The sequence below is a fragment of the Melospiza melodia genome, chromosome W (genome assembly GCF_035770615.1).
Source record: "Melospiza melodia melodia isolate bMelMel2 chromosome W, bMelMel2.pri, whole genome shotgun sequence".
In the NCBI taxonomy this organism is placed as follows: domain Eukaryota; kingdom Metazoa; phylum Chordata; class Aves; order Passeriformes; family Passerellidae; genus Melospiza; species Melospiza melodia.
The window spans coordinates 725,348-741,373 of NC_086225.1; the positions used below are offsets into that span (position 1 = coordinate 725,348).

Consider the following 16,026-nt stretch of genomic DNA (forward strand, 5'->3'; position numbering starts at 1 on the left):
CCATCTAAATCCAGTGAGTTTCCGCCAACAATAGCAACCCCCTTTTTTCCGGTATATAATCCGTTAGCCCCCTGGGCAAAATTAGTTCAAAGACAGACAATAACAGAGAAGGAACCCCAAGAATTCAAGCTCCTTGGTTATGCAAAAACATTCTATTGTGTTCAGTTTATGTTTAAACTGAAAGACCAGGTAAATTTGTATCAGGAAGTCAAACAGTTTAAAGAAAACTACACAGCAAAAAATTGGTGTAAGAAAATTTCCCATGTGGAGATGTCATCCACCCCTGATAATACGCCCCGTGCCCTCCCTAAAGGGTTTTTCCTCATTTGTGGCAACAGAGCGTGGGCAGGCATCCCCTCTTGTCTAACCGGAGGTCCATGCACCCTTGGAAAGCTGAGCCTGTTTACGCCCAACAAGACCCAAATCGCAGATTGGCGAACCAAAACCAACGCCCACAATTTGGCCTGCAAAAAGAGAGACTTAAGGAATTTAGACCCAAATTGTAAATCTGAAATCGTACATTGGTCCTAAACCAAAAGGTGTTGCAATCATTGTGTTTTTGCCATGGGTGTCTGCAGCCAAAGCTCTAGGTGAATTATCACAGCTAGAGTGTTGGGTTGCTAAACAAGCCAATATTACATCAGCTGCACTTGCTGACCTCCTGGCAGATGATGAAACAACAAGGCAAGCCACCCTACAATGTGGGATCTCAGCACCTCAGGACTGATGTGCCGAGTCACCAAGACCACCCTTGGGGGGCTCGGAGGTCCTGGAATGTTGCCAGAAGCGTCTGGTGGCTGGACTTTGATCCTGCACGGGAGATGACACCTGTATGAGGATGGGAGGATTTCACTGGGATAAATGGTGAAGGGATAAGTTAATTAGAGTGTGAGACACAGGGTTTAAGATTTCTGTACAGGGGGGTCTAGAGAAGTAAGATGGAGGAATTGGGGCGTGTCCTGTCCTTCTTCTTCTTCTTCTTAGCCTCCATCTTCTGTGGTGATGGTGGCACTTTGGGATTGGTTATTACTAAAAGTGCACTGGTCAATAAGGGTAAAAGGTATTGGGGAAAATAGGTAAATATTGTATACGTAGTTTTGAGTATAAAGATAAGTGACCGCCCCGGGGGCTCTCAGTGTGCTCATGGCTGGCTTGCTGTGCAGACCTCTGTCGGGCCAAGAGAAAATCTTTTAGATAAAAAACTAATAAACACTGAAGACCGAGAAAAAACCTGAAGACTCTTTTCGTCCTTTAGAGCGCGGGCTGCCCAAGGCCACCCTGAGCCTTTCCAAGTCATTAAAACAGCCGAGAAAGAGACACTACAAAATCGTGACGCAATTGATTTTCTTCTCCTACTGCATAATCATCCGTGTGAGGATTTTGAGGGTCTCTGTTGCCTGAACCTGTCATCCAAGGCTGAGGACGTCCACAAAATCATCAGAAAGATGCAACAGATGGTCCAGGACATCAAACAGGAATCAGCAGACTGGATGGACAGACTTTTCCAAGGATGGGGACTCTCGGGCTGGGTCAGATCCATACTAAAGTCTGTACTTTTAGTTTTGCTTGTTTTTTTGTTATTTTGATCAGCTTTGGGATCATCAAGAGCATTGTGGCCAAATTAATATCGAAAGCTACTTCTCCCTTAGAGATCAATCAGGTGACTGTTCCCACCACTCCCAAGGAAGAAACAGGAACCCTTGCAGTGTTCATAAAACAGCCTTGGTTTGCCAATGCTTGAGATCAGCCCAAGCTGTTTTAATTTTTTAGACTTAAGTGCCTCTCTCTTTTTATTTAAATGAAAAGAGGGAGATGTTGTAGTGTGTTTTTATACTTTGTAATAGATTTGTTTTTGTATCCCCATATTTTTCACAAATGGTTTACCCCAGATTGTACCCCCTCCCTCTACCTGTGTAATCCCTTTCCTTTGCTGAAATCATCCCCAAATCCCCACCCTGACTCTCTGTCAATCACTCAGCATCCCACCCCCTCCATCTAGAACTTTCAGTCTAGGACGTCGAGTGATTAGCCAGAGGATAGGAGTCAACCCCTCAAGTGTTTCTCCATACGCTGACTTAAATGTCCATTTCTCAGTATCCATACCTTAATTTTTCTTATTGGTTAGTGAAATGTTACCTACTTTAAGTTTCCACCTCCCTTTAAATGTAACCTTGGCACCTCTCCCGGGGCTCTCAGCAGGAGACCCCCTGGGGTGTAGGGGCTCCCCAGAGCTGGAGCTCCTGAATAAAACCTTGGATTAACCCCTGCTAAGAGTCAGCCCTTTTATCCTCTACCGATGTCTCTAGCGTCTCTTCTGCTGCAAATGCGACTAGCCTAGCTGCCTTCAGTACCCTTGGGGCACAAGAGAGTGTGTCCCCACTGTTGGCCAAGTCAGGGTTGCCCCCCTGCTGTCTGCTGAATTGGGGCTGCCCAGGGTTCCTGAGGGGCTTCCAGAGAGACGGAGACAGATTGGCGACCACCGTGAGGGCCTGAGAACACCCCCCCAGATCTCACAGACAGGGCTCGGACATTCTTTCAGACTGTTCACCAAAGCCCTTGGCTGGCAAGTTACCTCAGTGAGAACACACTCAGTTTTAATGAGTTGCTCTTCTGTGGATGAGACTGGTAGCTCTTTATACACCCCAAGAGTCAGTTTCAGGTAGAGGACATCATACCAGGACCACCCTCTTTCCTCTTCTACAGCTGGATTGGTAAGTTTACCTTTTTCTTGGTTTTCTCCCCTCTTTGGGAGGAGGGGTGTTTTCCTGCCTTTGCTGTGGAGTGCCAAGTATTTTTCCTATTTTTGGCAGGCTGCCAGCTGCAGGAGTTTGTTTCTTTTCTCTCGCCCCCCATTCCACCTCAGTTGGTGAAAGTTATTTGAGATACAAAACTTTAAATCACAGCCACCATGGGTGTTAGGCTTTCTGTATCTCATAAAGGTGTCTATTATCATCTTTTAGATTTTATTAAGAGTGAGGAAATCCGATTTTCAAAAAGAGATGTTAAACAATTTGTTAGATGGCTGTTCCCTCATTTCCTCTATGTATCAGCTGAATATATTCATGTCTTGGCATTCTGGGACAAAATTGGCAATGAGTTATTGAGAGCAGGGAAGTCAGGTGATAAATCTCTGTCAAAATTTGCCTTTTTAGCTATACAGATCAGAAATATTGCAAAATCCAAATCATAAATGCAGGAACAGCCATCCGGAAGCAATTTGAATGCCTCTGCTTCCCAGAAACCTGATCCATCCCCCCCAAGTTACCTTCTCCCTCTCCTAGCCCTTTTTCCTCACCCCCAGCCCTGAGATGGGGCAATCTAAAAAAAGCTACACTTCCGAGCTTCCCTCAGAAGCTCCCAGTCTGTAATCCAGAGAGTTCTGGCCAAACTCCCTGGGATTCTACCCTTCCCCATACTTCCCCAGTTTTCAATACCCCGTCCCAAAAACCTTCAGCTCGTTTTGAGCCTCCCAATCCACCTCCGGAGCCTTCCCCAGAGGTCCAAGATGGCCACGGCCACATGGTAGCTCCTGTGTCGTCTTCTTCTCCCCATAGTCCCTGTCACTTGTCCAACCCATTCCAGTCAGAAAACCCCTCCCCTGAAACCCTCCCTCCCAGCACCCTTCCTCCTCCTCCTTCTCCAGCTCCACCCCCCTCCACCCCCTCAGGGGCATGCTCATCAGCTGTCCCCTCCCTTTGCCCGTCCCACACCCCGCCCTCCAGCTCCCGTCAGAGAAACCAGAGATGCTGAGCCTGGGAGCCAGAACCCAGAAACAACACCAGTCCTCTCTGCAGCTCCTGTATCATACATATCGGATTTGAGAGATGGAATTCAGCCGCATTGGACTCCTTTTTCCTTTCAATCTACCAAAGAACTAGTCAAAGCCCAAAAAGAATTTGATAGAAACAGTGAATATTTCAGAGGACTTCTTAAAGCTACGCTATCTGCTAATGCCTTAACCCCCGCTGACATCAAACAGCTTTTTTCCTGCCTGTTATCCCAAACTGAATACCTCTTGTGGGAAGCAGCATGGATAAAAGAAGTGAGAGCCAGTTTACCAGCCCTGTGGGCTGATGAGGTCACCACCACTGATCTTCATCTGAGTCCTTTTTGAGTTTTGTCAAAGGCTGAGAAAAGCTGTGGACTTGCAAATTCAGAATGAAGGAGCCAGGATTGAAGTCCTCACCGACATTGCTAAGCAAAATGCCAATGAGAAGTGTAAAGCTGCCATCCTGAGTTTGCCCCTCAATCCAACACCAACACTACAAGCAATGCTAGAAGTGTGTGCGAGGAAAGTTACCATCACTCCTGCTGATCAGGACGAGAGACCAAAACCACTGAGGAGGATTGCAGCTGCGGACACCCCTGATCCACCATCCACCAGCCAGCTTCAGCACATCACAATGCCACAGGAGAAAATCTCCAACTCTGACCGATCCTGCCACCTTTGTGGGAAATTAGGGCATTGGATGCCTGACTGCCCTCTGAAAAAGCAGGTTTTAGATTTTAAATACAATAAGCTTAAAGATCAGAATTCCCCAAAAGAGAACCTTCCAAAAAACTAGATGAAGAGCGCTCTTTTTCCCGGCACTATGACAAAAATAAGGTCAATCCAATTCCAGCACGGGATGGGGGGGGAAACAAAAAACCAAGTTTAAGAGACCCACCTGTGCCAAGTCAGACACTTGCATTGGACAGGACAAAACATTCATTTAACTGCGACAATCCCAGACCAATTCTAACTACCAATTCTCCCCATAACCCTTTCAGATTGGCACTGACAGAGCCTCTCCATCTCAAGGACACTAACTGGCATTTCATAACTGTTAACCCTGAACAGCCAGGTACTTGGACACAGCTTTGCCAGAAACGTCACAGAAAATATGTCATCCTTGGAGACACAAAACACACACCCCAGGAAATTAACATTCCTCTGGGTCTCATATCATTAGACCCGAAGCAGTTTGTCATTTGGCTCCACTGTACTCACCCACACGTGTACCTGCCCAAAGGCCAAATAATAGCCCAAGCCATCCCAGTGCCTGAGCCTCCATGGGACCAGGAGCAGGCAGACACCCTCAGAAATAAATTCCATCCCAACGTCTGCTGGACTCAGGTACTAGGAAGACAAAAACCCAAGTTATCATGTGGGTTGCACCGGGATGGGGAGTACAAATCTATTCAAGGACTTCTAGATACCAGAGCAGATGTTACGATCATTCCCTCCAGGGAGTGGCCATCACATTGGGAATTGCAAAACGTGGCAGGACACGTGCAAGGCATAGGGGGCATCCAATTAGCAAGACAATCAAAAAGCGTTGTCCAAATTGAGGGATTGAAGGGCAAAGTGGCTTCCATACGCCCATTTGTTTTAGACTACACAGAACCCCTCTGGGGCAGAGATCTGATGGTCCAGTAGGGAACCACAATTGACATCACAGAAACCCCACAGGTTTTTCAGGCGGCAGCCACTGAAGAGTGCTCTACCCAAAAGCTGATTTGGAAAACTGGTTCTCCAGTGTGGGTAGAACAGTGGCCGCTCAAAGAAAAATTAAAGGCGCTTGAACAGCTCATAGAGGAGCAGCTAAGAAAGGGTCACATCATGGAGACCACATCACCATGGAACTCCCCTGTCTTTGTCATTAAAAAACCCAACAAAGACAAGTGGCGACTCCTCCATGACCTCCTTCAAATCAACATTATTGAAGACATGGGCTCTCTCCAACCAGGGATGCCGTCAGCAACCATGCTCCCACAGAATTGGAATTTAGCTGTGATTGACATCTGTCAAAATCTGTCCTTACGGACAGGTTTTGTGACGGTTTGTGGATTGATCTCAGGGTGTAAAAAATCAACATGGCACAGGGGATTTACAGTAATAATCAAAACAAATGCACCTTTATTGAATGACTACAGCAAAATGCGATAGAGAGATTAAGGAAGAGAAAAATATAGAGAAAGAGAGAGGAAAGAGAGAGAGAAAGAGGGGGATATAGCTACCAAATGTAGAGACAAAGTCCTTTGGTCCAGTCCAGTCGAGGATCTGCCTGTTACGTCAGGGAGATCTCAGAGGCGCAGTTCATCTGGACCCCAATTATACTCTTTTTTGATGGGGGAAGGGGGAATGGATTTTGCAACCAAATCAAAGGTAGTTTATTATAATAGGAGTCCTAGTAAAATATATGTATTTTATAAGTGGCCTTGCCCTGATCCTAGTTGTTCTAAATGGGCTGCAGCTGTGATGTCCTTAATTGGGCGGCAGCTGTGGCTAATGAAGATAACTGGGATAAAAGGGGGTGGGTTGGCTGGTCAGGGAGAGCCTTGGAGGAGCCCTGATGAAAAAGCAGGAACAATACTGCTGCAGGGTTTGAGCTCCAGGAAGAAAGATTTAAAAGATGCCTCCTTGGAAGTACCTGGGTCTGGAAATTAGAAAGTGGACCATTGTGACGCAAAAATTAGCCATCAAGAACAACATCAAAACCTTATCAGATCTCCATCAATTGTGTGGGTCTTTAAACTGGGTAAGACCTTGGCTAGGCATTTCCACCGAGGACCTAGCCCCCCTATTCAATTTGTTAAAAGGGGGTCTGGAAGCCCCTCAGGAACCCTGGGCAGCCCCGATTCAGCAGACAGCAGGGGGGCAACCCTGACTTGGCCGACAGCGACAGCGGGGACACACTCTCTTGTGCCCCAAGGGTACTGAAGGCAGCTAGGCTAGTCGCATTTGCAGCAGAAGAGACGCTAGAGACATCGGTAGAGGATAAAAGGGCCGACTCTTAGCAGGGGTTAATCCAAGGTTTTATTCAGGAGCTCCAGCTCTGGGGAGCCCCTACACCTCAGGATGCCTCCTGCTGAGAGCCCCGGGAGAGGTGCCAAGGTTACATTTAAAGGGAGGTGGAAACTTAAAGTAGGTAACATTTCACTAACCAATAAGAAAAATTAAGGTATGGATACTGAGAAATGGACATTTAAGTCAGTGTATGGAGAAACACTTGAGGGGTTGACTCCTATCCTCTGGCTAATCACTCGATGTCCTAGACCGAAAGTTCTAGATGGAGGGGGTGGGATGCTGAGTGATTGACAGAGAGCCAGGGTGGGGATTTGGGGATGATTTCAGCAAAGGAAAGGGATTACACAGGTAGAGGGAGGGGGTACAATCTGGGGTAAACCATTTGTGAAAAATATGGGGATACAAAAACAAATCTATTACAAAGTATAAAAACACATTACAACACTGTGTGAGACACTGAAAGGATTGCTGGCTCCAAACATTTCAGGTGCATGTGTGGGGGAAGGGGCAGGTCAGGTCTTGCTCTGGTGAGGCAATGCACTGCTCCGCACACCCCATCCCCCCAGGGCTATATCCCAACCCCTGCCCTGGCCGCCAATCCCTGGCACACTGGAGGCAATGCTCCTCACTCCACCCCTGAAGCCGCAATCTAGCCCCAGAGTTGCCAGATGACCAGAAGTCCCACCTGGAGGAAGAGACCAGGAAAGCCAAAAGGTACATAACCCAGAACATGAGGAGAGCAGGTCCTGACCCTACCTTTTCTTGGATTATAAATCAGCTGAGATACTACTGCAACCTAGGAGTGGTACCTATATTCATTCTTTTCCGTATCTTTTCTTACTCTCTCTCTTTTTCTCCTTCTTCTTCTAATTCTCTATTCTCAGAGTTTTTAGTAACTTAAGATTGTATGGGCTTGTAGTTTGCTAAATTGAATGGATTAAGTTAGTGTTTTGTGAAATGTTTTATGTTGATTGAATGCTGCTCTAAACTTTTACCAAAATTCTCTGATTTTCTGAAGTTGCCAGCAAAGATTTTTTTGTTGTTTTGTCCTCTTGAGAATATCTTGTTGGTATTTCTCCCATGCATCTAACTCAGGTCGCAAAAAAAACTGTAAGCCCTTTTAAGAGGGTCATCAAGCCAGTTTTCAGGGCCTTATACACTGCATGTCGTAAATACCATGGACAATGAGAATAGACTGCTCCCATTATACTGGTCATGAACCAAATTATCTCAAGCCATATCCTGGGGGATGGTCAGTGGCTACTGAAATAATAATTGCATTTGTATATAGCTATATGTCTATGTGTACAGCTGAAAGATAATAATTTGGGCATTAGGGAGGTGATATGGAATAAGGGGGGGGATAATGTCCCGGGTAACCCAAAATGCTATTGTATTACATATCTATCTGTTCCCAAAACTGTTACTGTCTTTTTAAGATTTAATGGGCCGAAACGGGACTGCAGGGCCAGCAGGTGCAAGTCTTTTAAATATTGTGGTTGCTCAGGCATCAGGCTCTTGCCTCTTGGCTCTTGCTCTTTTCCTTTTGTTCTTGCACAGAGAGAGAGAGCTGAGGCAGCACAGGCAGAGGCTCCCCTTGGTTTTCTTTTGGGTTTTTCCCAAGGGAGTTACTTCAGGCTGGTTTTCCAAGAGGTTGTGTTTCACGGTCCTAGACTGCTCCAAGGTAAATGCCACAAACACCTGGCTTCAGCCATGACATTGCACTGAAAAGAATCAAACAGCCTCGCTCCATACGGTTGTTTCAACCAGCCAGCAGTGCCAGGTCAAAGCAGGATGGCACAGAGTCTGAGTCACCCTAGCCAGCTGCCTGCTGCTTCTGCCAAGGAGAAGACAAAGTCCCTCCATGAGTTCCAGCTGCTGACAGAGTTCCAACTGCCGGAGTGTTTCTGCTGCCTTTCTCATCAGAGCTGCTGCCACCAGAGAGCTAACAGAGGCATTTCACTGGTTTTGGACTCCAGGTTTTCTTTTTGTTTTGTCCTTGTTCGCTGTTGCTTATTGTTTGGGGGAAGAGGGAGATTTTTCTATTTGCGGATGTTCAGTTTTCTGCATTGGGCTTTCTTTTTTCTCTCTTTGTTCTCTTTCTCCACATGTAGCTGGAAGAGCGGGGAGGGCTGCTGCCATCTTTTGTTTTTTCTCTCCACTCACAGTGTTCTGTGGAGGGTGCCATCTTGGGGCCCTCTCCTCTCTCCAGCTGAAGTTGCCAGGGTTTTTTCCCCCCTTCTTGAATATGTTGCCACAAGGGTGCACTGTCACTGACTGGCTCAGCCTTGTCCAGCAGTGGGTCCATCTTGGAGCCAGCTGGCATTGACTTTATTTGACCCAGGGGAAGCTTCTAGCAACTTTTCATAGAAATCACTCCTGTAGCCCTCCTGAAACAGAGTGGAAATTTACCAGGGTGGAAATCTATAGGTGATATTTTTGCCCGACGTTCAGGAGAAATGATGATGAGGACTCCATCTTATCAGAAGGCTAATTAATTACTTTATTATACTTTATTATTCTATACTATATTACACTATAGTACATTACATCTAAACTGAGTCTGCCAAGCACTCAACTGCCCTACATCTCAGGACTCTCAGCTGACAGTCCTGACACCCACACATGGATTCAATTGGTCAGTGAATCAAAACACTCACACCAGAATCCAATTACCAATTCCCTTCAGGTAAACAATCTTCCATAATGCATTCCACTTGTGAACAACACAGGCGCAGCAAATGAGATAATTGTTTTGATCATTCTTTTCTCTGCTTCTCTCACTGCTTCTCTCAGGTTCAAAGAATGTGAATCCCACAGAAATCCATTTCAGATTTAGGTGAAATGTGCTGTTAAAAAAAAACCTGCCTCAGCTGAAGGAAAAATGAAAGAGAGATAAGAGGGACCCCTTGAACTTAGACAAAAACCAAAGTTGAGGCTGGGGAGACAGGGCAAGATAACTCAGGAGTTCTTTCTGTACTTTCTAATAAAAAAAAAATTAGCTGCAAGTGTAACAGGAAACCAGTAAAATGAATATGTATGAACCTATTGTGAAATTCTATGCATATATATCAGTAAGGGGGATAAAAAAGGATCTGGAGTTCTGAGGGGTGTGCATGTCCTTTAAGTGGACAACGATCCCCACATGCATCCAACGATCCCCACATGCATCCAGCACTGTAATAAACATACCGGCTTTACAACTTTTGCAAAGTTGTGGAGTTTTTTTTCTTTCCACAAATCACCCCCACCCCCAAAACCTTGCCACACAAATCCAATACACTCTCATACTTTACTTACTGCACACTGAGTGGACATATACATAAGGTGCCATAACTTACTGTCTTTCTGCTCAGCATCTGAGCCACTGCAAGTGAACAGCCACATGCATGTCATTTAGCAAATTAATGTTTTTCAGTTCTGAATAAATAGCCAAGAAATCTCTGTGAATACTACTAGGGTCTAGGAACGTATTTAAGTTCCAACCATTGTGAATTGACAAATCTCCATAAGTTAAAAATTAAAGTCTCCTGAAAGGATTATGTGATTATACTGTGTACATTAATGTCTTTACTGCAGAAATTTCTGACATGTCATTTGTAAAGTTACTGCTTTTATACACACTTGACTTAGAACCTAAGAAATAGTCTAATATTTTCTCCCAGTCTTCTACATTAATTTCTTAAACAAGATTTCTTACAATAGCAGCTCAACACATTATCTTTCCTAATTAAAAAACAAAACAAAACAAAAAACAAGCCAATAAAAAAAACCCCAACCCAACTGAGTTTTGATAAAAGCTTACCATGGAAAGCTTTATTAGGAGGGAATCACCACATTCTCTATAGCAAAAATTGGAAAATTATAAAACAGAGGTCTGGTGGAAGAGGTCTCTGCCCAGAGCAGTGGGGTTGAAACTTGATGATCTTTAAGGTCCCTTTCAACCCAAACCATTCTGTGCTATGATTCTATGATTTACTAAGTGATTATGGGCTCTAAATGCATCTTTCATAATCCTGAAGCCAACGATATTGATAACAGTATTAAATGTTGTCCTAGAGTGACATCACAATGCTTGTATCCCCAATCAGGTGTTCTGTTTATGCTGGATATTATATTCTGTGCCTTCAAGACTGGTTCTGAGAGTGAAGTCAGCATGAAGAAGAAGCACAGAGTTTTGTTATCAGCCTGCTCTCACTCCTCCACTGTGTTGTGTGGGCATGGATGTGGCAGAACATGGTGCTCAGTTGTTTTTTAGTTAGTTTAGCTAGCTGAGGCAGAGAAGTTCCCTGGACTGATTTTCTTTCCCTTTTTTTGGAACCATTCGAACCTGCTCTGGACTGGGACCCGGGGAAACACCAAGAGCCTGCACTGTGCAGCCTGCCGAGGCCTACTCTGGGCAGCAGCCTTTCCCAGCACCAGAGGGACTGATAACAGAGCAACCACCCCCAGGAGAGATTTTCTGAATTTGTCATCTCTTCAGAGCAACGAATGAGTTTTGTCATCTGATATTGTTCATTTTGTGTGCTGGGGAGTGCTTTGCCTGTTAAATAAACAGGTTTTTTCCACTTGTCTCCAAGGAAATTCTTCCCAAACTGGTTGGGGGGAGGGGCCGTGTGGGTTTGCTTTCTGAGGGGGCCCCTATTGGAAGTTTTCTCCCAAATTTGCTCTAAACCAGGACAAATAAGGAGATGAAAACAGGTAACATTGTAACCCTAATTGTGCTTTTTAGTGCATCTCACAGGGAATACTTTCTTAGACTGCTCAGTATATTAAGTAACAGGTCATTGCTTAAATTCAGCAAAAGATTTATCAAAGTAAATATGAATGCAAGGAAAATAGTATTTTTCAATAAACACCTAAAAATTATAATGAAGCAATGCAACCATTTTAACATTTCCATAATGTTACTGAACGAAAGCATCTCAATAGATACACGAAGGACATAAGACTGGAAAATACAGAAGTCAATCAGCAAGCAAATTCTTAAAATTAAAGCTTACCTTTGAGCTGTCTAAACTGATTATCCTGTAGACATTTCTTGTGCTGTCATAGAAGTAGGATACAGTAACAGCATGCTTGCTGGTGGGAACCCAGTTCTTCTTAGTGTTTGGGTCAATCTGGAAGACATGAGCTTGGGTGCTGAAGATGGGTTTTTTCCTGAAGGATAGAGAGTAAAAGTAATTAATCTGATTTGTATGTAATACTGTTGCACACAACTTATCTGTCCGTTGTTCCCACTGGAATGTACACATTTCACTTTACATTATAATTTTTTCCTAAGAACTTATGTATGTGTTCCTGCATAGGGAAGGCAAGTGCATTAATATACATTTAAAGCAAAATGCAAGCCTTCTAAAGCAAAAATCAGCACCCAGCTGTAGAGTCATATAAAGACAGCTACCTCTTAATATCGATTCAGCCCTGTCCCACAACCTACCCAGTCCTCACCCTCCATCTATCCCTTTAAACTGCTGGGCATTAATACATGGTTAGCTTTATCTTGTTACACTGCATGTTGCAGGATGTGTACTACTTCTAACACCCATCTTCTCAAAAATCTTTTAATACCCTGATTATTCTAAATTAATGTGTCATGATTTAACCCCAATTGGCAATTAAGTACCACACAGTTGCTTGTTTACATTCCCCACACAGCCTGGTGGAATGGGGAAGAGAATCAAAAAAAGAAAGTAAAACTCATGAGTTGAGATAAGAACAATTTAATAGCTGAAAAAAAGTAAAATATAATATTAACAATAAAGACAGAGAGAGAGAGAAAACCCAAGAAAAACAAGTGATGCACAATACAATTGCTCAGCATCCTCTGATTGATACCAAACCCACAAACCCATCCCCGAACTGCGATCACCTTCTGGGTAACTCCCTCAGTTTATACACTGCGCATGATGTTTTATGGTATGGAATATCCCTTTGGCCAGCTTGGATCAGCTGTCCTGGCTATGGTCCCTCCTAGCTTCTTGTGCAGCTCCTCACTGACAGAGCATGAGACACTGAAAAGCCCTTGACTCAGCATAAACAGTGCTCAGCAACAACCATATGTATTATCAACATTATTCTCAAACTAAATCCAAAACATAGCACTATACCAGCTACTGAGAAGAAAATGAGCTCTATCCCAGCTGAAACCAGGACACAATCTTAACTCGTAACCTCAAACTGAACTGGCTGATCCAATCCAATTATTCTAAAACTAACATTAATTAGTTAGGAACATGTGGTGTGAAACTCTCACTCTTTGGAGCTTCACATCTAAATATTTTCCTAGCAACAGTAAATATGTATAACATGCATGGTTCAAAATTAACTGCTTAGCAAATAAAATCACTTAAGGTAAAAAAAATACTGTACTTTGGAATTAGCAACTTATTTTTCCCCATGATCTGTACCAAGTGTATTGGTTTGTCATGGCCTGGTTTCTGGTAGCAGGGGAGCAACAAAGATGGCTCCTTTGGGAAGCTAGTGGAAGCTTCCCACCATGACTGGCAGAGCCAATGGCTGATGACTCTGAAGATGGACATGGGGCTGCTGCCCAAAACTGGGCCAATGAGAGAGGTTGGTGATGCCTCTGTGATGACATATTTAAGAAGAAAATCAAAACAAAATCACACAGGTTTTGCTTCTAGTCAGAGAAGAGGAGGAGGTGAGAACATGTGAGGGAAAACAACATGGCAACATCAAGGCCAGTAGAGAAGGAGGGGGAGGAGGTGGTCCAGGCATTAGAGCCAAGATTCCTCTGCAGGCCATGGTGATGACCATGGCAAAGCAATCTGTCCCACTGCAGCCCATGGAAAGAGAGACCCATGTCGCAGCAGTTTTGCGAGGACTGTCTGCCTGTGGGAGGGGCTCACGTTGCAGCAGGTGTGGTTTGAGAGGACTGCTGCTTGTGAGAGTGGACCTATGCCAGAGAAGTTCATGGAGAACTGTCTCCTGTGGGAGGGAACCCACAGTCTCACAGAGGAAGGAGTCTTCTCCCAGAGCAGTGGAAGAAAATTTCAGTGATGAACTGACCAAAACACCTAGGCCCCATCTTCCTCCACTGTCAGTGAGAAGGGGAAAGGGGCTGGGGGAGAAATAGTGTTTTAAGGGCTTATTTTACTTCTCATTATCCCCCTCTGATTCTGTTAGTAATAAATTCACTTTTCAACCTTCAGTTGAGCCTTTTTTGCCCTGGAAGTGTTTTCTCCCGGTCCTTATTTCACTCATTCAACCTTTGTTATTTCTTTTTCCCTTTATCCCTCTGTGGAAACGTGGTTGGCTGGGATAAATGGTGGTTTAGCCTCAGGAGCATATACCAGAGGCATCAACATGAGACCATGGGAAACAGGATACTGTAAAAGAGACACCTAGCCAGGTCATGGCGAGTAGAATGTGGTCATGGGAATTAGTAGTATGCTAATAGAACTATCCAATATTTGGTCAGGTTTCTGGTTCTTGTTCTCAGATGGTTAGGACCCTGTTACAAATAAGGTTGATGTCCTAGGGTGACATTATGATGCTTGTATCCCCATTCATGTGTTCTATTTATGCTGGATATTATGTTCTGTGCCTTCAAGACTGGCTCTGAAGAATGAAAGTTTTGTTTTGGTTTCTTATCAGCCGCTCCCCCATGGCTGCTGGGACACAGAGACGGGGCAGTACATTGTGCTCCTTTTACTTTTTTGCTTTTCGCTTTGTTCTTGCTCTTGCTCCTGCTTTGCTTCTGCTTGCTCTTGCTTCTGCTCATTAGCTAGTTTAGCTAAACAGGCCAAATTTCTTCCTGGATTGTTTCTCCTTTCCTTTTTTTGGACCTACTCGAACCTGCTTCAGACTGGGACCTGGGAACACCGAGAGTTTGCACCCTGTGGCCTGCAGCAGCTATCCCCAGTGCTGGAGGGATTGATAACAGTGACCACCCCCAAGAGAGACTTTCTGAATTTGTCATCTTTTTCAGAGTGGTGAAAGAGTGGTGTCATCTGGTATTGTTCATTTTGTGTTCTGGGGAGTGCTGTGCATGATAAATAAACAGGTTCTTTCCACTTCTCTCCAAGGAATTCTTCCTGAACTGGTTGGGGGGAGGGGCCGTGTGGGTTTGCTTTCTGGAGGGGCCCCCTTTTGGAGATTCTCTTCCAAATTTGCCCTAAACCAGGACAGTCATGTTCTGAGTTTGCGTCCATGATTGGATCCTTGACCTCTGAAGACTCCTATACCTTGTTGCGTTTGCCATGCCCCCCATTAAAGTCTTTATGTTTTGGACAAGGCCACCATCACACCTGTTTCTTATTTTGCCAGTTCCCCCTGACTAAGCTGAACTATGGGTCACAGCAAGCAAAGCAAAGACTGCGATGGGGAGAGGGGGGGGGAGGGGGGGGGGGAATGAGTGAGTGACTCTTGTGGGTGCCTGGCATTGGGCCAGTGTCAAACCACAACACCAAGACATACAGGATTGCATAGAAATCTAAAAATATTTACGTGTCACTAAGATGGCTGTCATTTTAAATTTAGCTGCATTTTACTGACAAATAGATTGCTGTATTCTTCAGGGAATGCTGCCATCATCAAATCCCAAAGATATTAAGTACCAGAATTTGAAGTTGAGTTTAACTTTGAAGGTTTTTGAACTCTTTTGTTTTCTTCCATTTCCAGATGTGAAGAAACATATCCTTTGTCCCTGCCTTCATCTCCCTTTAAGTAAGAAGTAAATTCTTAATACATTTTTCTTCCTAAAATAAAAGCAAAGAAAAAAAATAGGATTTGGGGTACTCATAGTCAAAGGGTTTCAATCTGGCCTCATTACAAAGGGGTACATGTGAACTCTCAGAAACATGCTTGGCAGCAAGAGCAGCCGCGACCAGTTGATTTCAGTAGCAGAATCATATTATTCAGCTAGCAGTTAAGGCTTCTTGAAGCCCACATATCAGAAGATGTGATGTTCTCCTGTGTTGGATATTAGATGCAATACAGAACAGACTAATGAGAACACTGTTTCAGTGAAAGCTAAAGGCAGAGGAAGGTAGGCCAGGGGAATCAATGCACGTTAGTCCTCCATACAAATGTCACCGTACCCTTAGCATCAACACATCTTCTCCCTCTAAATCACCAAGATATAGTAGGTTGGGTAGCTGTTTTCCTGATTCCAATCCCTTGCACAAACACAAAGGTTATGCAAAGGTGACTTTTTATAGCCCTTTTGTTTAACATAACATTTACACTAATTCTTATCACTCTTCTGAGTC

The 16,026-nt window shown here is 44.3% G+C and overlaps 1 protein-coding gene across 1 annotated transcript in view; it reads right to left on the reverse strand.

Annotated features, from left to right (window-relative positions):
- Positions 1-16,026, reverse strand: part of LOC134431417 (homer protein homolog 1-like) — a 170,208-nt gene that overhangs the window by 113,626 nt on the left and 40,556 nt on the right. Inside the window, exon 3 of the mRNA XM_063179431.1 lies at positions 11,794-11,950. Coding sequence (XP_063035501.1) covers positions 11,794-11,950 — 157 coding nt within the window. The remainder of the gene's footprint in view (positions 1-11,793; positions 11,951-16,026) is intronic.